This window comes from Plectropomus leopardus, chromosome 16 (assembly GCF_026936395.1).
Source record: "Plectropomus leopardus strain MGB_pleo_1.0 chromosome 16, ASM2693639v1, whole genome shotgun sequence".
Taxonomy (NCBI): domain Eukaryota; kingdom Metazoa; phylum Chordata; class Actinopteri; order Perciformes; family Serranidae; genus Plectropomus; species Plectropomus leopardus.
Window position 1 is genome coordinate 2,362,444 of NC_142191.1, and position 14,003 is coordinate 2,376,446.

At 39.2% G+C, this 14,003-nt stretch overlaps 1 protein-coding gene across 1 annotated transcript; it reads right to left on the reverse strand.

The window, feature by feature from the left end:
- Window positions 1-1,548: 1,548 nt before the first annotated feature.
- Window positions 1,549-13,767, reverse strand: psmc1b (proteasome 26S subunit, ATPase 1b). The gene is given in 12 exon segments (XM_042503455.2): window positions 1,549-1,880; window positions 1,883-1,913; window positions 4,008-4,162; window positions 6,333-6,484; window positions 7,565-7,754; window positions 9,188-9,284; window positions 10,192-10,320; window positions 10,563-10,748; window positions 10,933-11,057; window positions 11,448-11,544; window positions 13,092-13,145; window positions 13,669-13,767. Coding segments are annotated over 12 exon segments (1,320 nt in total). The 5' UTR covers window positions 13,672-13,767; the 3' UTR covers window positions 1,549-1,779.
- Between the last annotated feature and the right edge of the window lie 236 nt (window positions 13,768-14,003).

A 14,003-nucleotide genomic window follows, 5' to 3' on the forward strand; every position in this document is an offset into this window, starting at 1 on the left:
AATATATTATCACGCGCAGCAACCAAAACATGCACCATCATTTATTTTAACATCTCGCTGCTGGAGACGCACGGACCCTTTAACCCAGTGATGCTCAACGTATGGTCCAGGGGCCAACTCTGGTCCCCAATAAGGTGCCAGGTGGCCCCCCCAAAAAATTTCTAATTCACAATAAAAATAATGTGATTGAGTGCATAAAACAGCATCAAAAAAGAGCTTGTTGATCACAAAAAGTGTCAGTGGAGGATCCTCCACACCCTCCCTAAAGACGCCAGAGTTAAGACACCAATGTCCTAAAATCCTAGAAACTTCTAAAATCATTGAATCGTATAAAAATCCAAGAAACTTCCTAAAATCTTTGAAGCATCCTAAAATCCTAGAAATGTCCAAAAATCCCAGATACTTCCTAGATGAAACGTGTTAAATCCAAGAAATGTCCTAAAATCATAGAAGCGTCCTAAAATTCTCAAAGCATCCTGAAATCGCAGGATTGTCATAAAATCCCAGAAACATCCGAAAGTTTAGAACAACAATCCTGAAAGCATCCTAAAATCTAAGAAATGTCTTAAAATTCAAGAAACGTTATAAAAATGTAGAAATATCCCAAAATCCGCGGAACATCTCTGGAGCTGCTGCGACTGTCTTCCTGTCATTTTGCAAAAATGTCCCCCAAACAAAGCCAGCTGAGTAAGTCAGGTTTAACTCTTTAAAACCAGGATTGACTTCTCTCGAGCTGCATTCAGACACCTTCTACAAACTTTTGGACCTTTGAACCCTGAACAAACTGGTTTGATTTTTTGTAACAAACAGTAAAAAAAGGAAATCAGCAACATGGCAAGAAACATTGAACGTTTTGCAAAAAAAATAAAAATAAAAGGCAACAAAAAAAATTACTGGAAAGTAAAGAAAAAAATTAAATAACTAGGAGAAAAAAACTGTATTTAGAATAATTATATATTTAAAATTAGGTTTAATTTCTTTTAAAAAATTTTAAATTAATAATAATAATAATAATAAAAGATTAAATAAACTGTCTTGGGGCTTTAAGAGTGAAGCGCTGGTGCAGTGACACTGTGCTGCTCCTGGAGGTAACGTCAGAGTAAAACGCAGCAGTCAGGGTGTTTTATCTCCGAGATTTAATTCCGTGTAAATATCTGCGCTGTCGTCAAACGTGTGGGAGTGATACGGATTATTCTAGCAGTTAGTTTTGTTTTAAAGCAGAGGACGGGCGATTCCTGCAGGCTTTTGTCTCCGAGTTCTCGAAATAAGTAAATCATCCTCAGAAGTATGAGGACGACACGTGAGGCAAAAAAAACGCGACTTTGCATACTGATAGATTAATTCGGTTTGTGACATCGAGGGCGACAACAGAGAGACTGAACTAATTGAATAATTCATGTGATTAATTATCTCGAGATATTACAGCACCGCGATGTACAGAAATCTAATAAGAAGTCGACAGATGTTTCCTCCCGACAAACAAGATTTGAGAGAGCGCCCATGAGACGGAAAATAAAACTAATTACGCAAAAGATGACTGACACAATATCATCTTTATTTTTTATTTATATTTTATTCACATAACGGTAACAGGAGAGTGGGATAAGCCGGACATGACATGCACAAAAGATATCAAAACTCTCTCTGGGGAGGCGGACAACTCAGCTGCTGCCTCCTCTCTTTCACACAGCGATGGACAGAGCGGGGTGAGTGTGGGGTGAGTGTGGGGTGAGTGTGGGGTGAGTTTTGGGGGGAGAGAGGAACTCGACAGTTTGGAGGTTAGAGGTAGAGCCCCTCCGGTGTGCCCTCCTGCTTCTTGTACAGGACGTTCTCCTTCGACTTCTTGAAGTCTTCGTTGGTGACTTTCATGCGGCGCCTCAGAGAGCCATGAGGCCGGCTTCTGTGCAGATGGCCTGGAGGACACAGAGAGGAGGAGGAGGAGGAGGAGGAGGAGGAGGAGGGGGAGGAGGAGGAGGAGGAGGAGGAGAATACAGAGTGACTGCAGTGCACCTACAGCTTAAAGCAGTGACACTCAACAATCTGGTCCCTGATTGGGTGCCTGGTGGCCCCCAAGCCGTTTTCTAATTCACAATAAAAACAGAGTGATTCACACTGGGAATTGTATTTGTACTTTTAGTATACAGAAGGTGCCTGAAAATGTCCTAAAATCGCAGAAATGTCCTAAAATCCTATTAACGTCCCATAATAGCAGAAACTTCCTTAAGTCCTACAAATATCCTAAAATCCCACCAATGTCCTACAATGACAGAAACTTCCTAAATCTTAGAAACACTCAAAAATCACAGAAATTTACAAAAATCATAGAAACTTCCTAAACATGATTTTCATTTTTTTTATTCCTGTAAAAAAGTTGAATGATTTACTTTTTTTTTAACACTTTTGCCTCTTGACCTGCAGCTTTTTCTTCCCTCATAATTTCAGCCTTAATAAACACGGTAAAAAAGGAAAGAGGCGTTTACGCTGGGCACAAAAACGTGAAAACGTGCTGCAGGTTTACTGTAAAATCGCAGGAGCATAAAGCAGCATTAAATGCTCTGCTTTGGGGTTTTTTGTTCATATAACTTTTTTATTTTTCCTGCCTTATGGGGAAAACTCATGACTCATGCTACAAAAACTCTGATTTGCAAGAATAACAGAAACTACAACTAAAGTTGGTGCTTAAGACTTAAATAAATAAATATCTGTTACACCGGGGGAAATTCAACATTACTGTCGATGACAAGCACTAAAGTGTGTTTAATAAACTTTATTTTAATAGTTGAATTATCAGAGTGCTGTAAATCTGGTAAAAGTGTAATTCTGTGAGACGCCACATGAGGGCAGCAGAGTTGAATCAGTGAGAAGTAAAGAGTTAAACGTTTAAGTCAACTGTGGATTTCTTTTTGAGTGGAGGATGTAATTCAGTTAATAAATAAGTGTTGAAACTGCAGTACTGAGGGAATCAGCCCTTCATCTTTTCCTGCTGAGTCATAGTATGAACTGGCTCGCTGCCAAAAACCTCCTGAACTCACAGCATCGATAAACGTGTCCGCAGTCACAGAACCAGACCGCAGCAGACCGACAAAACACACAGCATCTGTCTGCAGCGTCAGGACGCACTCTGACTGCACACAGTCCCAAACACGCCGCGTAACCCACGCTCACGTGAACACGGAGAGCGACCTCACATCACCTGGTGGATCCAAGTTTCATCTTTGGATCTAAAACGTTTCGTTCTATCAGCCTTCACATTATTTATACCATCTTTTCTGATGTTAAGAAAAATGTGGCTGATCAAAACAAAGTCAAACTGATTTTGGATCCAGCTGCTGTGATCAGAGGGAAAGTCTCACTCGACAGCGTTCCTACAGATTTGCACAAAACATCAAGCGATATTTTCAAAATGTAGATGAAACACAAATGTGAGATGACTGTGTTTCCACTGAGGGATGTTGTGCAACTTCTCCTCTGGTGATAACATCCCAGTAACCATGGCGATGGATGTTTAAAACATTAGCAGCTTTATTTCTATTGCAGCCACCGCACTAGCCGTCATTATTTACAATCCAAGGCCATGTAGGCGTGTTATGGAGCCATGATGGAAAGGCGAGCCCGTTATACATGTGAGCGGCCACGTATGAGGGATTTCTGGGAGATGTAGTCCACGATCTCACAGAGGAATTGTGGATTCAAAACTTCCAGATGATCCGCTCAACTCTGTCAGAGTTATGTGATGCAATAGCAGCTCCTGCTGCATCATGGGAGCCAGTTCCTACTGACAAGCTCATAGTCATAGCATCATGTGACCTAGAAAAGACTAAAAAGGGTTTTCACTGCAGTGCCAAATATGGCTTTTTTGGATGACCTGAAACACCGCCTCATGCAAGTGTAAACATTTTTTTGCAACAATTTTTTTTTTAAACTAACGCGTCTCCATTAGGTGCATTTTACATTAGCAATTTCAATTTGCGCAATATAAAGGTTAATGGAAACCCGCCGTCTCTCACCTTAATGTCTGCTCCTGACAGGTCGTCCTTAGCCAGTATGAGGTCATCGAGGGTGACATCGTCTGCGACTGTCATGCGGCTGGTGTGGATCTGGAAGATCCTCCGTTTGGTCTTCTCGTCGGGCAGCGGAAACTCGATCTTACGGTCGATTCTCCCTGAAGAGGAGGAGAGAAGAAAAGTGCGACGTCATAAACTGCTGCAGAAAAGAGCTATTTACAGAAATACAGTGCCTTGCGAAAGTATTCGGCCCCCTTGAACCTTGCAACCTTTCGCCACATTTCAGGCTTCAAACATAAAGATATCAAATTTAAATTTTTTGTCAAGAAACAACAACAAGTGGGACACAATCGTGAAGTGGAATGAAATTTATTGAGTAATTTAAACTTTTTAACAAATAAAACTGAAAAGTGGGGCGTGCAATATTATTTGGCCCCCTTGCGTTAATACTTTGTAGCGCCACCTTTTGCTCCAATTACAGCTGCAAGTCGCTTGGGGTATGTTTCTATCAGTTTTGCACATCGAGAGACTGAAATTCTTGCCCATTCTTCCTTGCAAAACAGCTCGAGCTCAGTGAGGTTGGATGGAGAGCGTTTGTGAACAGCAGTCTTCAGCTCTTTCCACAGATTCTCGATTGGATTCAGGTCTGGACTTTGACTTGGCCATTCTAACACCTGGATACGTTTATTTGTGAACCATTCCATTGTAGATTTGGCTTTATGTTTTGGATCATTGTCCTGTTGGAAGATAAATCTCCGTCCCAGTCTCAGGTCTTGTGCAGACTCCAACAGGTTTTCTTCCAGAATGGTCCTGTATTTGGCTCCATCCATCTTCCCGTCAATTTTAACCATCTTCCCTGTCCCTGCTGAAGAAAAGCAGGCCCAAACCATGATGCTGCCACCACCATGTTTGACAGTGGGGATGGTGTGTTCAGGGTGATGAGCTGTATTGCTTTTACGCCAAACATATCGCTTTTGTATTGTGGCCAAAAAGTTCGATTTTGGTTTCATCTGACCAGAGCACCTTCTTCCACATGTTTGGTGTGTCTCCCAGGTGGCTTGTGGCAAACTTTAAACGAGACTTTTTATGGATATCTTTGAGAAATGGCTTTCTTCTTGCCACTCTTCCATAAAGGCCAGATTTGTGCAGTGTACGACTGATTGTTGTCCTATGGACAGACTCTCCTACCTCAGCTGTAGATCTCTGCAGTTCATCCAGAGTGATCATGGGCCTCTTGGCTGCATCTCTGATCAGTTTTCTCCTTGTTTGAGATGAAAGTTTGGAGGGACGGCCGGGTCTTGGTAGATTTGCAGTGGTCTGATACTCCTTCCATTTCAATATGATTGCTTGCACAGTGCTCCTTGAGATGTTTAAAGCTTGGGAAATCTTTTTGTATCCAAATCCGGCTTTAAACTCCTCCACAACAGTATCTCGGACCTGCCTGGTGTGTTCCTTGGTCTTCATGATGCTCTCTGCGCTTTAAACAGAACCCTGAGACTATCACAGAGCAGGTGCATTTATACGGAGACTTGATTACACACAGGTGGATTCTATTTATCATCATCAGTCATTTAGGACAACATTGGATCATTCAGAGATCCTCACTGAACTTCTGGAGTGAGTTTGCTGCATTGAAAGTAAAGGGGCCGAATAATATTGCACGCCCCACTTTTCAGTTTTTTATTTGTTAAAAAAGTTTAAATTATCCAATAAATTTCGTTCCACTTCACGATTGTGTCCCACTTGTTGTTGATTCTTGACAAAAAATTAAAATTTTATTTCTTTATGTTTGAAGCCTGAAATGTGGTGAAAGGTTGAAAGGTTCAAGGGGGCCGAATACTTTCGCAAGGCACTGTACAATAACCAAAATACGCAATTCTGTTTTGGTTTTTTGAGAGCAAATCACAGCGTGGATTTTTCACAGGTGTTTCTCAAAGTCTTGGTGTGACAAAAACCTGTCTTTTAAAGGGTTAAATGAATACATTAAAATAAGAGAAAACATAAATTTATAATTAACTTTTGAAACATACAAAGGTCAAGTGAATAACTGATTTCAGAAATTAAGCTTTTTAAACTTTCAAAAACATAATTTTCATCAGGAGGAAATCTTAATTAGTCTTCTCAGAAACAATAATGAGGACGATTTTTTTCTGTTACGTGTAATTAAATTCATTTCTGGTAAACAAGTGATGCCTCCAGCACGAGTCTATGTTTTAAAGAGGGAGAAAAAAACAACATTCAGTTCCAAAAGCAGAAAACCAGCATGACATCATCTGTTTTTCTCAACCATGACTCAGCAGAATCCGATCCAGACAGACTCGTACTGACCGGGTCTGATGAGGGCCGGATCCAGCGTCTCTATCCGGTTGGTGGCCATGATGACTTTGACGTCTCCTCGCGAGTCGAAGCCGTCCAGCTGATTGAGCAGCTCCAGCATGGTCCTCTGGATCTCCCTCTCACCGCCAGAGTTCGAGTCGTACCTGCACGCCACGAACATGAAATATTACAGGATCCACTAAACTGATCCACAACCCCAGACCGACAGCACAGTCCGGACAGGAGCTCTGCAGGCTGCTGTGGTTGTTGGTGTTTTGATTGCTTGTTTTTTACTATAATAATGTTTTCTGGATGCGGTTTCATGTACGTCAGTAGAGGTTTCCACTGCGGCCTCACATGTACTTTTTATATGTTTTATCTCTGTCATGCTTTGTTTTCTGTTTATTAAAAAGCAGAAAAAAGCGTTTAAATCCTTCCTGTTCAGACAGACATTTGTGTAGCACGTGGTTTTTTAATCTAATCTCACTCTATATTTTATCTGGGTTTTATTTTGAGAAACAGATAAACTAAGCTTAAGTAATCTGAACTTAACTAAAAACTAAACTAATATCTAAACTAAACTAAAATAAACCAAACACAAAACTAAACTAATCTAAACTAAAAACTAAACGTCTGGTTTTGTAGCAGATTTTCTAAAAAAAATGGCAATCCAAGTTGCAATATTTCTAGGTTTTGTTTTTATCATGAGTTTGTATTTTTTAAATTGAAATTACAGGACAGACATCATGATATGATGCATTTTCAGAGACAATATTGTCGTAAAATAAAACAAATATTTAAAAGTTTTCTCAAGTCACTTCCTCCAACTCTTTTCTGACGTGAAATACGTTTGTTTACTGAATATGCCTGATGGGAATTCTGATGTTTTTCTTGCTTATATTTGATTTTGTTCTCCTGTTTTATTTGACATATTTAAAATAAAGATCTAATTAAAACAAAAAAGAGATGAAGAAAGCCACAGCTCCTGCTTGACATCACCTGAGAACAAACCTGACTTTAATGGACTTACATCATTTTAAATCTCCCAAACAGAAACGCACTTTCACTTAGACGATATAATTAACCCGAACTGTTAAAAGCCGAATAAAAATAAAAGTGTAAAAGCCAGTTTTCACACTTACTGATCCAACACCCTGTCATCTCCTCCTCACACCAAAGGAGGCACGTCATCACCGCTCTGATGCTCTCAGTCTCAAACTGTTTTAAAGCAGACGTCTGCGTACCTCTTGGTGCCGATGGCATCGATCTCGTCGATGAAGACGATGGAGGGCGCGTGCTCCTCTGCCACCCTGAAGAGCTCTCGCACCAGCTTGGGCCCGTCTCCCAGGTACTTCTGGATCAGCTCGGAGCCCACGACGCGCAGGAACGTGGCCGATGTCTGATTGGCGACGGCCTTGGCGAGCAGCGTCTTACCTGAAACATAACATACGTTCATATTTAATCACATTTTCACATAAATCTTTAGCATGAGAATTAAATCAAATTAGGGGGGGGGGGGTTAGGTTACGGGTAACTTCTGAATTTTTCATCTTCGTAGTGGAATTTCAAAAATTCCTTCACGGCAATTAAAGTAATAGCTGACCAAAGAACATTTTTTGGGAAAATAGTTTTTAAAATACTTTATTATGGTTATGGACGTGATTTTTTTATACATGTGATCATAGGAGCTTTTATTTTGACTACGGTTTATAGGTAAAATGATAAAATACTTAACCTTTCGTGACAAAGCAGAGCATTCAGCAGACTTAAATTTCAATAATATGTGATTTGTATTAGTGTAAGCATAATATTTGAAAAATAAAGGGAGTTTAAATATTAAAATTTTTGTTTTTAACATGTATAGCCGCATGTTTTGACACTTAACACATTAAATTCTAATGTTTCCAAAATATCTGCAGGGCTTTTCCTTAACATACTAAATATAGTTGAAGGTCATTAATGGGTTAATCTGGGGGTAACGACACCTTTTCTCTGGATTTCACTTGAAAAAATTTTGTGACTGAGGTGAAAACTCAAGCCTTGGCTACATTTGTACATACTTATATGTAGGAATGGGGATCGAAACCCAGTTCTATTGAGTTTGCACTTTCTTCATAAAAAGAAAATCAATAAGTTTTGAGCTTATCGATATTTCTGTCAAGTCCCGTTGTTCCTATAAGCAACGTGACATCTAGAGTCGAGTTACGTCCTTTAAATCCAAAGCAACATTTCACACAACAGGGCAACAAGATAAGCTGCTGGTCTTCCGCTGTTTGTTTGTATGACTTTGGCTTTTGAAAGGGTTAATTATGATTCACCAAAGTAACACAAACAAACTGTCGGTCAGAAAACCAGCAGCTTATGTTGTTTAATGAGCTAAAACTACGTTTTTTTTCAGTGGAGTTTTGTGTTGAAGAGAGTATAGAAATTTCATTTTCAGTTCAATTTCCTGTCAGAAAGGTGAAGCTGTGAAACTATTCTGAATATAGTGTACACTAACAATAAAACTGATTTTTGAGGTGGTTAAAAAACACTTTGCTGCTGCCACCTCCACTTCTGCTCAGCTTCTGCGTCAGTACTCCAGCGTCTCCAAACTGGGGGCGTACAGACGTTCGTCTACTGTAGGTAACACGCTGACTGCGGATAACGAGCTCATACAACTTCACTTCAATTAATCCAAACTATTCCTCTGAGTTGACTCTAAGAGCTGAGTCACTGTGTTTGATCAGACTTCATAAAATGGCTTATAACAATTACAAAGCCTGCAAAAATTCGTCATTCTCTCATTACCATAAACTTTAGCTTCTGAAAACTGACCATTTAGCGTTTGAGAGCCACAGTTGAAAATGTTTAATGAACGCACTCACCTGTGCCAGGTGGTCCATATAGGATAACACCTTTGGGAGGCTTTATGCCCATCTCCTCATAATACTCTGGATGTGTGAGAGGCAGCTCTACCGACTCCTAAAACCAGGAGGAAACGGCACGGTCAAACTCAGCGTCCAACAAAAAGATGTAACATACATCAACAGCTCAACCTTCAATTTATATAATTTCTGTATTTTTCAGCTCGGAGCCTTTTTTCAAGTTTGTGTGTCTACTGGTCACCAAACCCACCAGACTCCATTTAATAAACAGTAATTTTAGCGTATTTAAAACCAACAAATTTTCATATCAAAGTGAATGAATTAAGAGTTTATTTAAACCAAACCAGAGTTGGTGATTGTTGGAACAGACACAAATGAACCAAGATGGTTTTGTGAGTTTTATTTTGTTTCTGTCGACTTTGAATGAAGTGTGTTTTATAATGATATAATCACTGTTAATATAACCGGAGTCTGGTGGGTTTGGAAACCGTGAATTCGGGGCTGTTTCTGTTAAAACAAACAGGATCTGACCTTTTAGGTCCATCAGCATTTCACACTACAAAGATTTTGGGGGTAGTATAACTTTAAAGGAAAACCATGTAACTTTTGGCTGAACAGCGGCCACCTTATGTTCCAGGCTCATGTGAACAGTGCGGGTTAAAGATCAGCGTTTTTTGCTCAGTCCCTCCAGGATTTCACAGGCTGTTTTTGTAATTGTTACAGTTCCAAATGCCCAATTTCAAAGCAGCTTTTTCTTAAGGGTTCTGATGCAAGTTGTAATACTTTTAGGTGTTTTTTTGCTATAAAAATGAAGGGGCAAGTGAAGATTTAAAAAAACATAGTTGTGATTTGTGATTTGATTGTGTGAATTTTCTAATTTGCAGTTAAGTTGCAGTGATTGGACAAAGTTGCACAGTGGTGCAGAAGTCACAGAAATTGGCTGAATTTGTGTGAATTGCTGCGATTGCAACATCTTAAAATCCTAGAGGGGCTGCATACTGTACCTTGATCTCCTGGATCTGATTGTCCAGTCCGCCGATGTCAGCGTAGGTCTCCTGTGGGGCCTTCTCCACCTTCATCACCGTCACCAGGGGATCAGTGTCGTCCATCAGCACCCCAATGACAGCATGGACCTTAAAGAGACACACAAACATAGGACAACTTTAATAACCGTTAACAGAGGTGGCAGAAATTTAAATCTTGTTCTTTACAGTTGAGAAGTTGTCAGATACTTGCTGACCCTAAATTGCTGAAGAGTGGTGCAGCGAGTGAGAAACACTGTTGAAAAGTAACTCTAATTAATTAATTTTTACTGTCTTGAATTGCACTTTTTAAAAACAAAGGTGTCTTGGTTATTTTCCTGCCTGAATGTTACCTTGTGGTTGAGCAGGACAGAGCAGCCCGGCTCCAGCAGATCTTTGTCCACAAAGGACAGGATGCTGACGTAGTGCTCTGATCCCACTGAGGTGGAAACGATGGCGTGGTTGTCATCGATGATTTCCTCCAGAGTGCCCACAGACATGGGGGTCCCCCGCAGGTCGTCCACCTTTGACCTCTCCTCCTGTAAAACAGATAAGACCAGGATTATTGTAAGAGAAAAACAGAAGAGGTTAAGTCTTTGACTGTTCTGCTGTGTAATTCGACCTAAGTTCAATAAATTATTTTTAAAAATAGACAGGGATTATTGTGTCACATTTAATATACAGCACAAAAACAAGTGAGGCACATGTGCAACAAGGTCTGACCTCCTGTTTCTCCTCCAGAGGTTTCATCTGCTCCTGATTTCTGATGAACTCCTCCTCCATCAACAGGTAGTCTTTGATGCGCTCCTGCTTCAGCAGCTTCAGGCGGCACTGAGTGTGAGGAGTGACTGAAAAACAAACACGTGTCAGCCTGTGTGAGACGTACGTTAAAACAAGTAAAAACACCACTTTGATCCAAACACAAACACTTTGTTTCAGAGTCCCTGTTGAACATTAAGTCTGTCATTTCCAGGCTTCACCCTCATTTTTTACATCAAAATGGATTATTTTGTGTTCTTTTTATTCAATACTGCCACATATGGAGTTTTAACAGTATTACAATCTCTCTATCCGGTATGTCAGCGATAATTGCCAAATATTATCCACAGCTGTATCCAGTGAGCTCACATTGAGCTGGTAAGTATGAAAGACTTCCAACAAAAAGCCGCATAAACAGAAACAGGCTACCAGACAGTTCAAACATGTCTTCACGACTCTCTGCCTTTTCAGTTTCTTACCTAATGGCAGTTTACTGGCAGCATCTGGTCCCTTGGTCTTCTTTTTTTTCTTTCCAACTCTGGTGGGAATTGGAGGCTCATACTTCTTTTTCTTATCCTTTTTTAGGGGACAGAGCGATGACAAACGTCAGAACATCTAACAGCCAGAAACACGTCAATTACAGTGTTTCAAACACTTGGTTTTTTCTTTGGCAAAAATAACCAACAAAATATTTTCCTTCACATCGTACAAAAGCTTATTATACTCTTTTACATAAGATTTTGAATGAAGTCATAGAATTGGTTAACCCATTTGTGCCTGCAACTGACTGCAACTTTTAAATTTCTGCTGGTGGAAGTGTTTTCTGGGCTTGCTTAAGCACAAATCTAAAAAAAAGTTTTAATTGCTCAAATAGTTTTTGAGATAAAGTGATGCAGAGAGAAACAGTTTTTATGCTCTGATGGCTGTGGGATCAAAAATGTCAGTCTGAATGGGTTTCAGTGGAACACTTTTTGCACTTTACAGTCTGAATGTTCCAGTTTTGTTTCCACAGTGTATTTTAAAATTATTGTAGGAGCTGAGCTGGAAATCCCAAGATTAAACAAAAATACATAACATAGAACATAGACACAATTATATTTTTGAATTATTATCATTATTTCTTTATTTATCACTAATGTGTAGCTCCTGATATCTCATGTTGTACATTTTTTAAAATTATCATTACCTCTCAATTTTTACTTTTGTGAAGCACTTTGTAACTTTGTTTTGAAAAGCACTACGTACATAAGGTTTAATGCACTAATAATAATAATAATAGTAATAATAACAATAATTACAGACTTTGAGAAGTGGGACAACAAAAATAACAAATGTGTGGCTGGCTGGTCAGACATTAGAAGAAAAGAGCTGAAGCTAAACATGATATACTGGAATACTAAACTAAAAAGATGAGGCAGTTAGTTGAGGGTTTATCACACCTTTCACTGTATAAAATGTATTTGGGTGGTTTAATTTATAGGGGCAAATTAACATAGTACAACGTCAGCCTGTTGCAAATGAGCTGTAGTAACGGATGTAAAAACTATAATCTCTGTGTATGTGAAACACACAGAGATTATAGCTATTACTAGTTTCCAACTTCTGTCCCTAGTTATCAATGACGTGTAATAACACTTGTGGTAAAAGGGAGAGGAAATGTGAATATTTAAATAAGGATGACACAGAATTACAACACAAAAATACACAAATATCAAGGTCAGATGCACTGACAACAATGTTAAGAACTTTTAAAATAGTAGAACATTGATTTTTGTTGGTCGTGTGTTCCACATTTTAGAGCCTTTTGTTGAAAACCTGAAGGCATTTAGAAAAAAAATTAAACACATTTAAAAACCAGTGTGAGGGATGATAATTTTAGAAAATTATAAGAACTGAGCAAACAGCTCTGCTTCAGTATCTGACAGTGATGCCAGCTTGTGTTTTTTTTAATCGATTATTTTTATAGCTTGATTATTAAAGATGAAAAATGAGTTTGCAAATGTCATTTTGGCTCAAATATTAAATGAACACGTTAGTTTAGTTCAGAAGCCACACAAAAGAATAATAATATTTAGCTTAAAAACAACAACAAATGGAGCCAGCAGAAGCTGTGTCATTCTCACCTTGTCATCCTTCTTGCCTCCTCCTGGACCGTGACCTCCACTCTGGCTTTGACCCTAAAACAATATCAGACATATTTAACAAAGCTAAATAAATATCAAGTACCCGACAGTGAATTCTGACTCTTACAGATGGAGATTTTCTTCCTTAAATTAGCTGTTTACAGCAGAGTTAGCCACCGTCGCCAGAATAATGCTAACTGAGCACAACACGTTAGCTTGTTATACTAGAGAGCCAAACTTTAACAGCGTAGATCATCATCAAAAACTAATAAACACCACAAAGTAAACACAAATAAACAAAAAGCCTCCTTGCAGCTTGAATGACTGAGCTAACAGAAGCTAACGATGCTACACCGAGAGGAAAAAGCTAATGAAGCTAACAGCTAGCTTTCGGCTACTCGGTTTAACCTGCTTTAAATTCTGATGTTAAATCACAAATATCGCATAAACTACACTGGAACTACGTACAAGCGAAGGTATTAAAGTTTCAGGCTCTACGATTAATGCGGTTTTGGTGAATAAAAGGTTTTACTGAAATAAAAATACGAGCCGGAGAGAAAACTGCTTGCTCACTTACCATTGTTACTCGTCGCTCTGAGTTGACGTCAGAGGGTACGGCAACACGAAAGTGACCAAAAAGTCAAAATGCAAGGCACCTGTAGCTGTGACTGTGTTAGTTAATTTGAGACAGCCTGTTACTTTGTGTGTTTTATTTCAGTTATAGTCACACATAAAAAATACAATTTTGTATTTTGGTCTTGTTCAACCCGATACAAAATGGCTTTGATGAAAATGTGCCTTGTTTGTTTCTTTGTTTGTTTGTTACAGAGAAGTTGGTGGCATGAGGTGTGTGCTGGGGGGGGTCATTTTCATATTATCGTTAATTTTATTATTTTTTATTTATTTACTCAT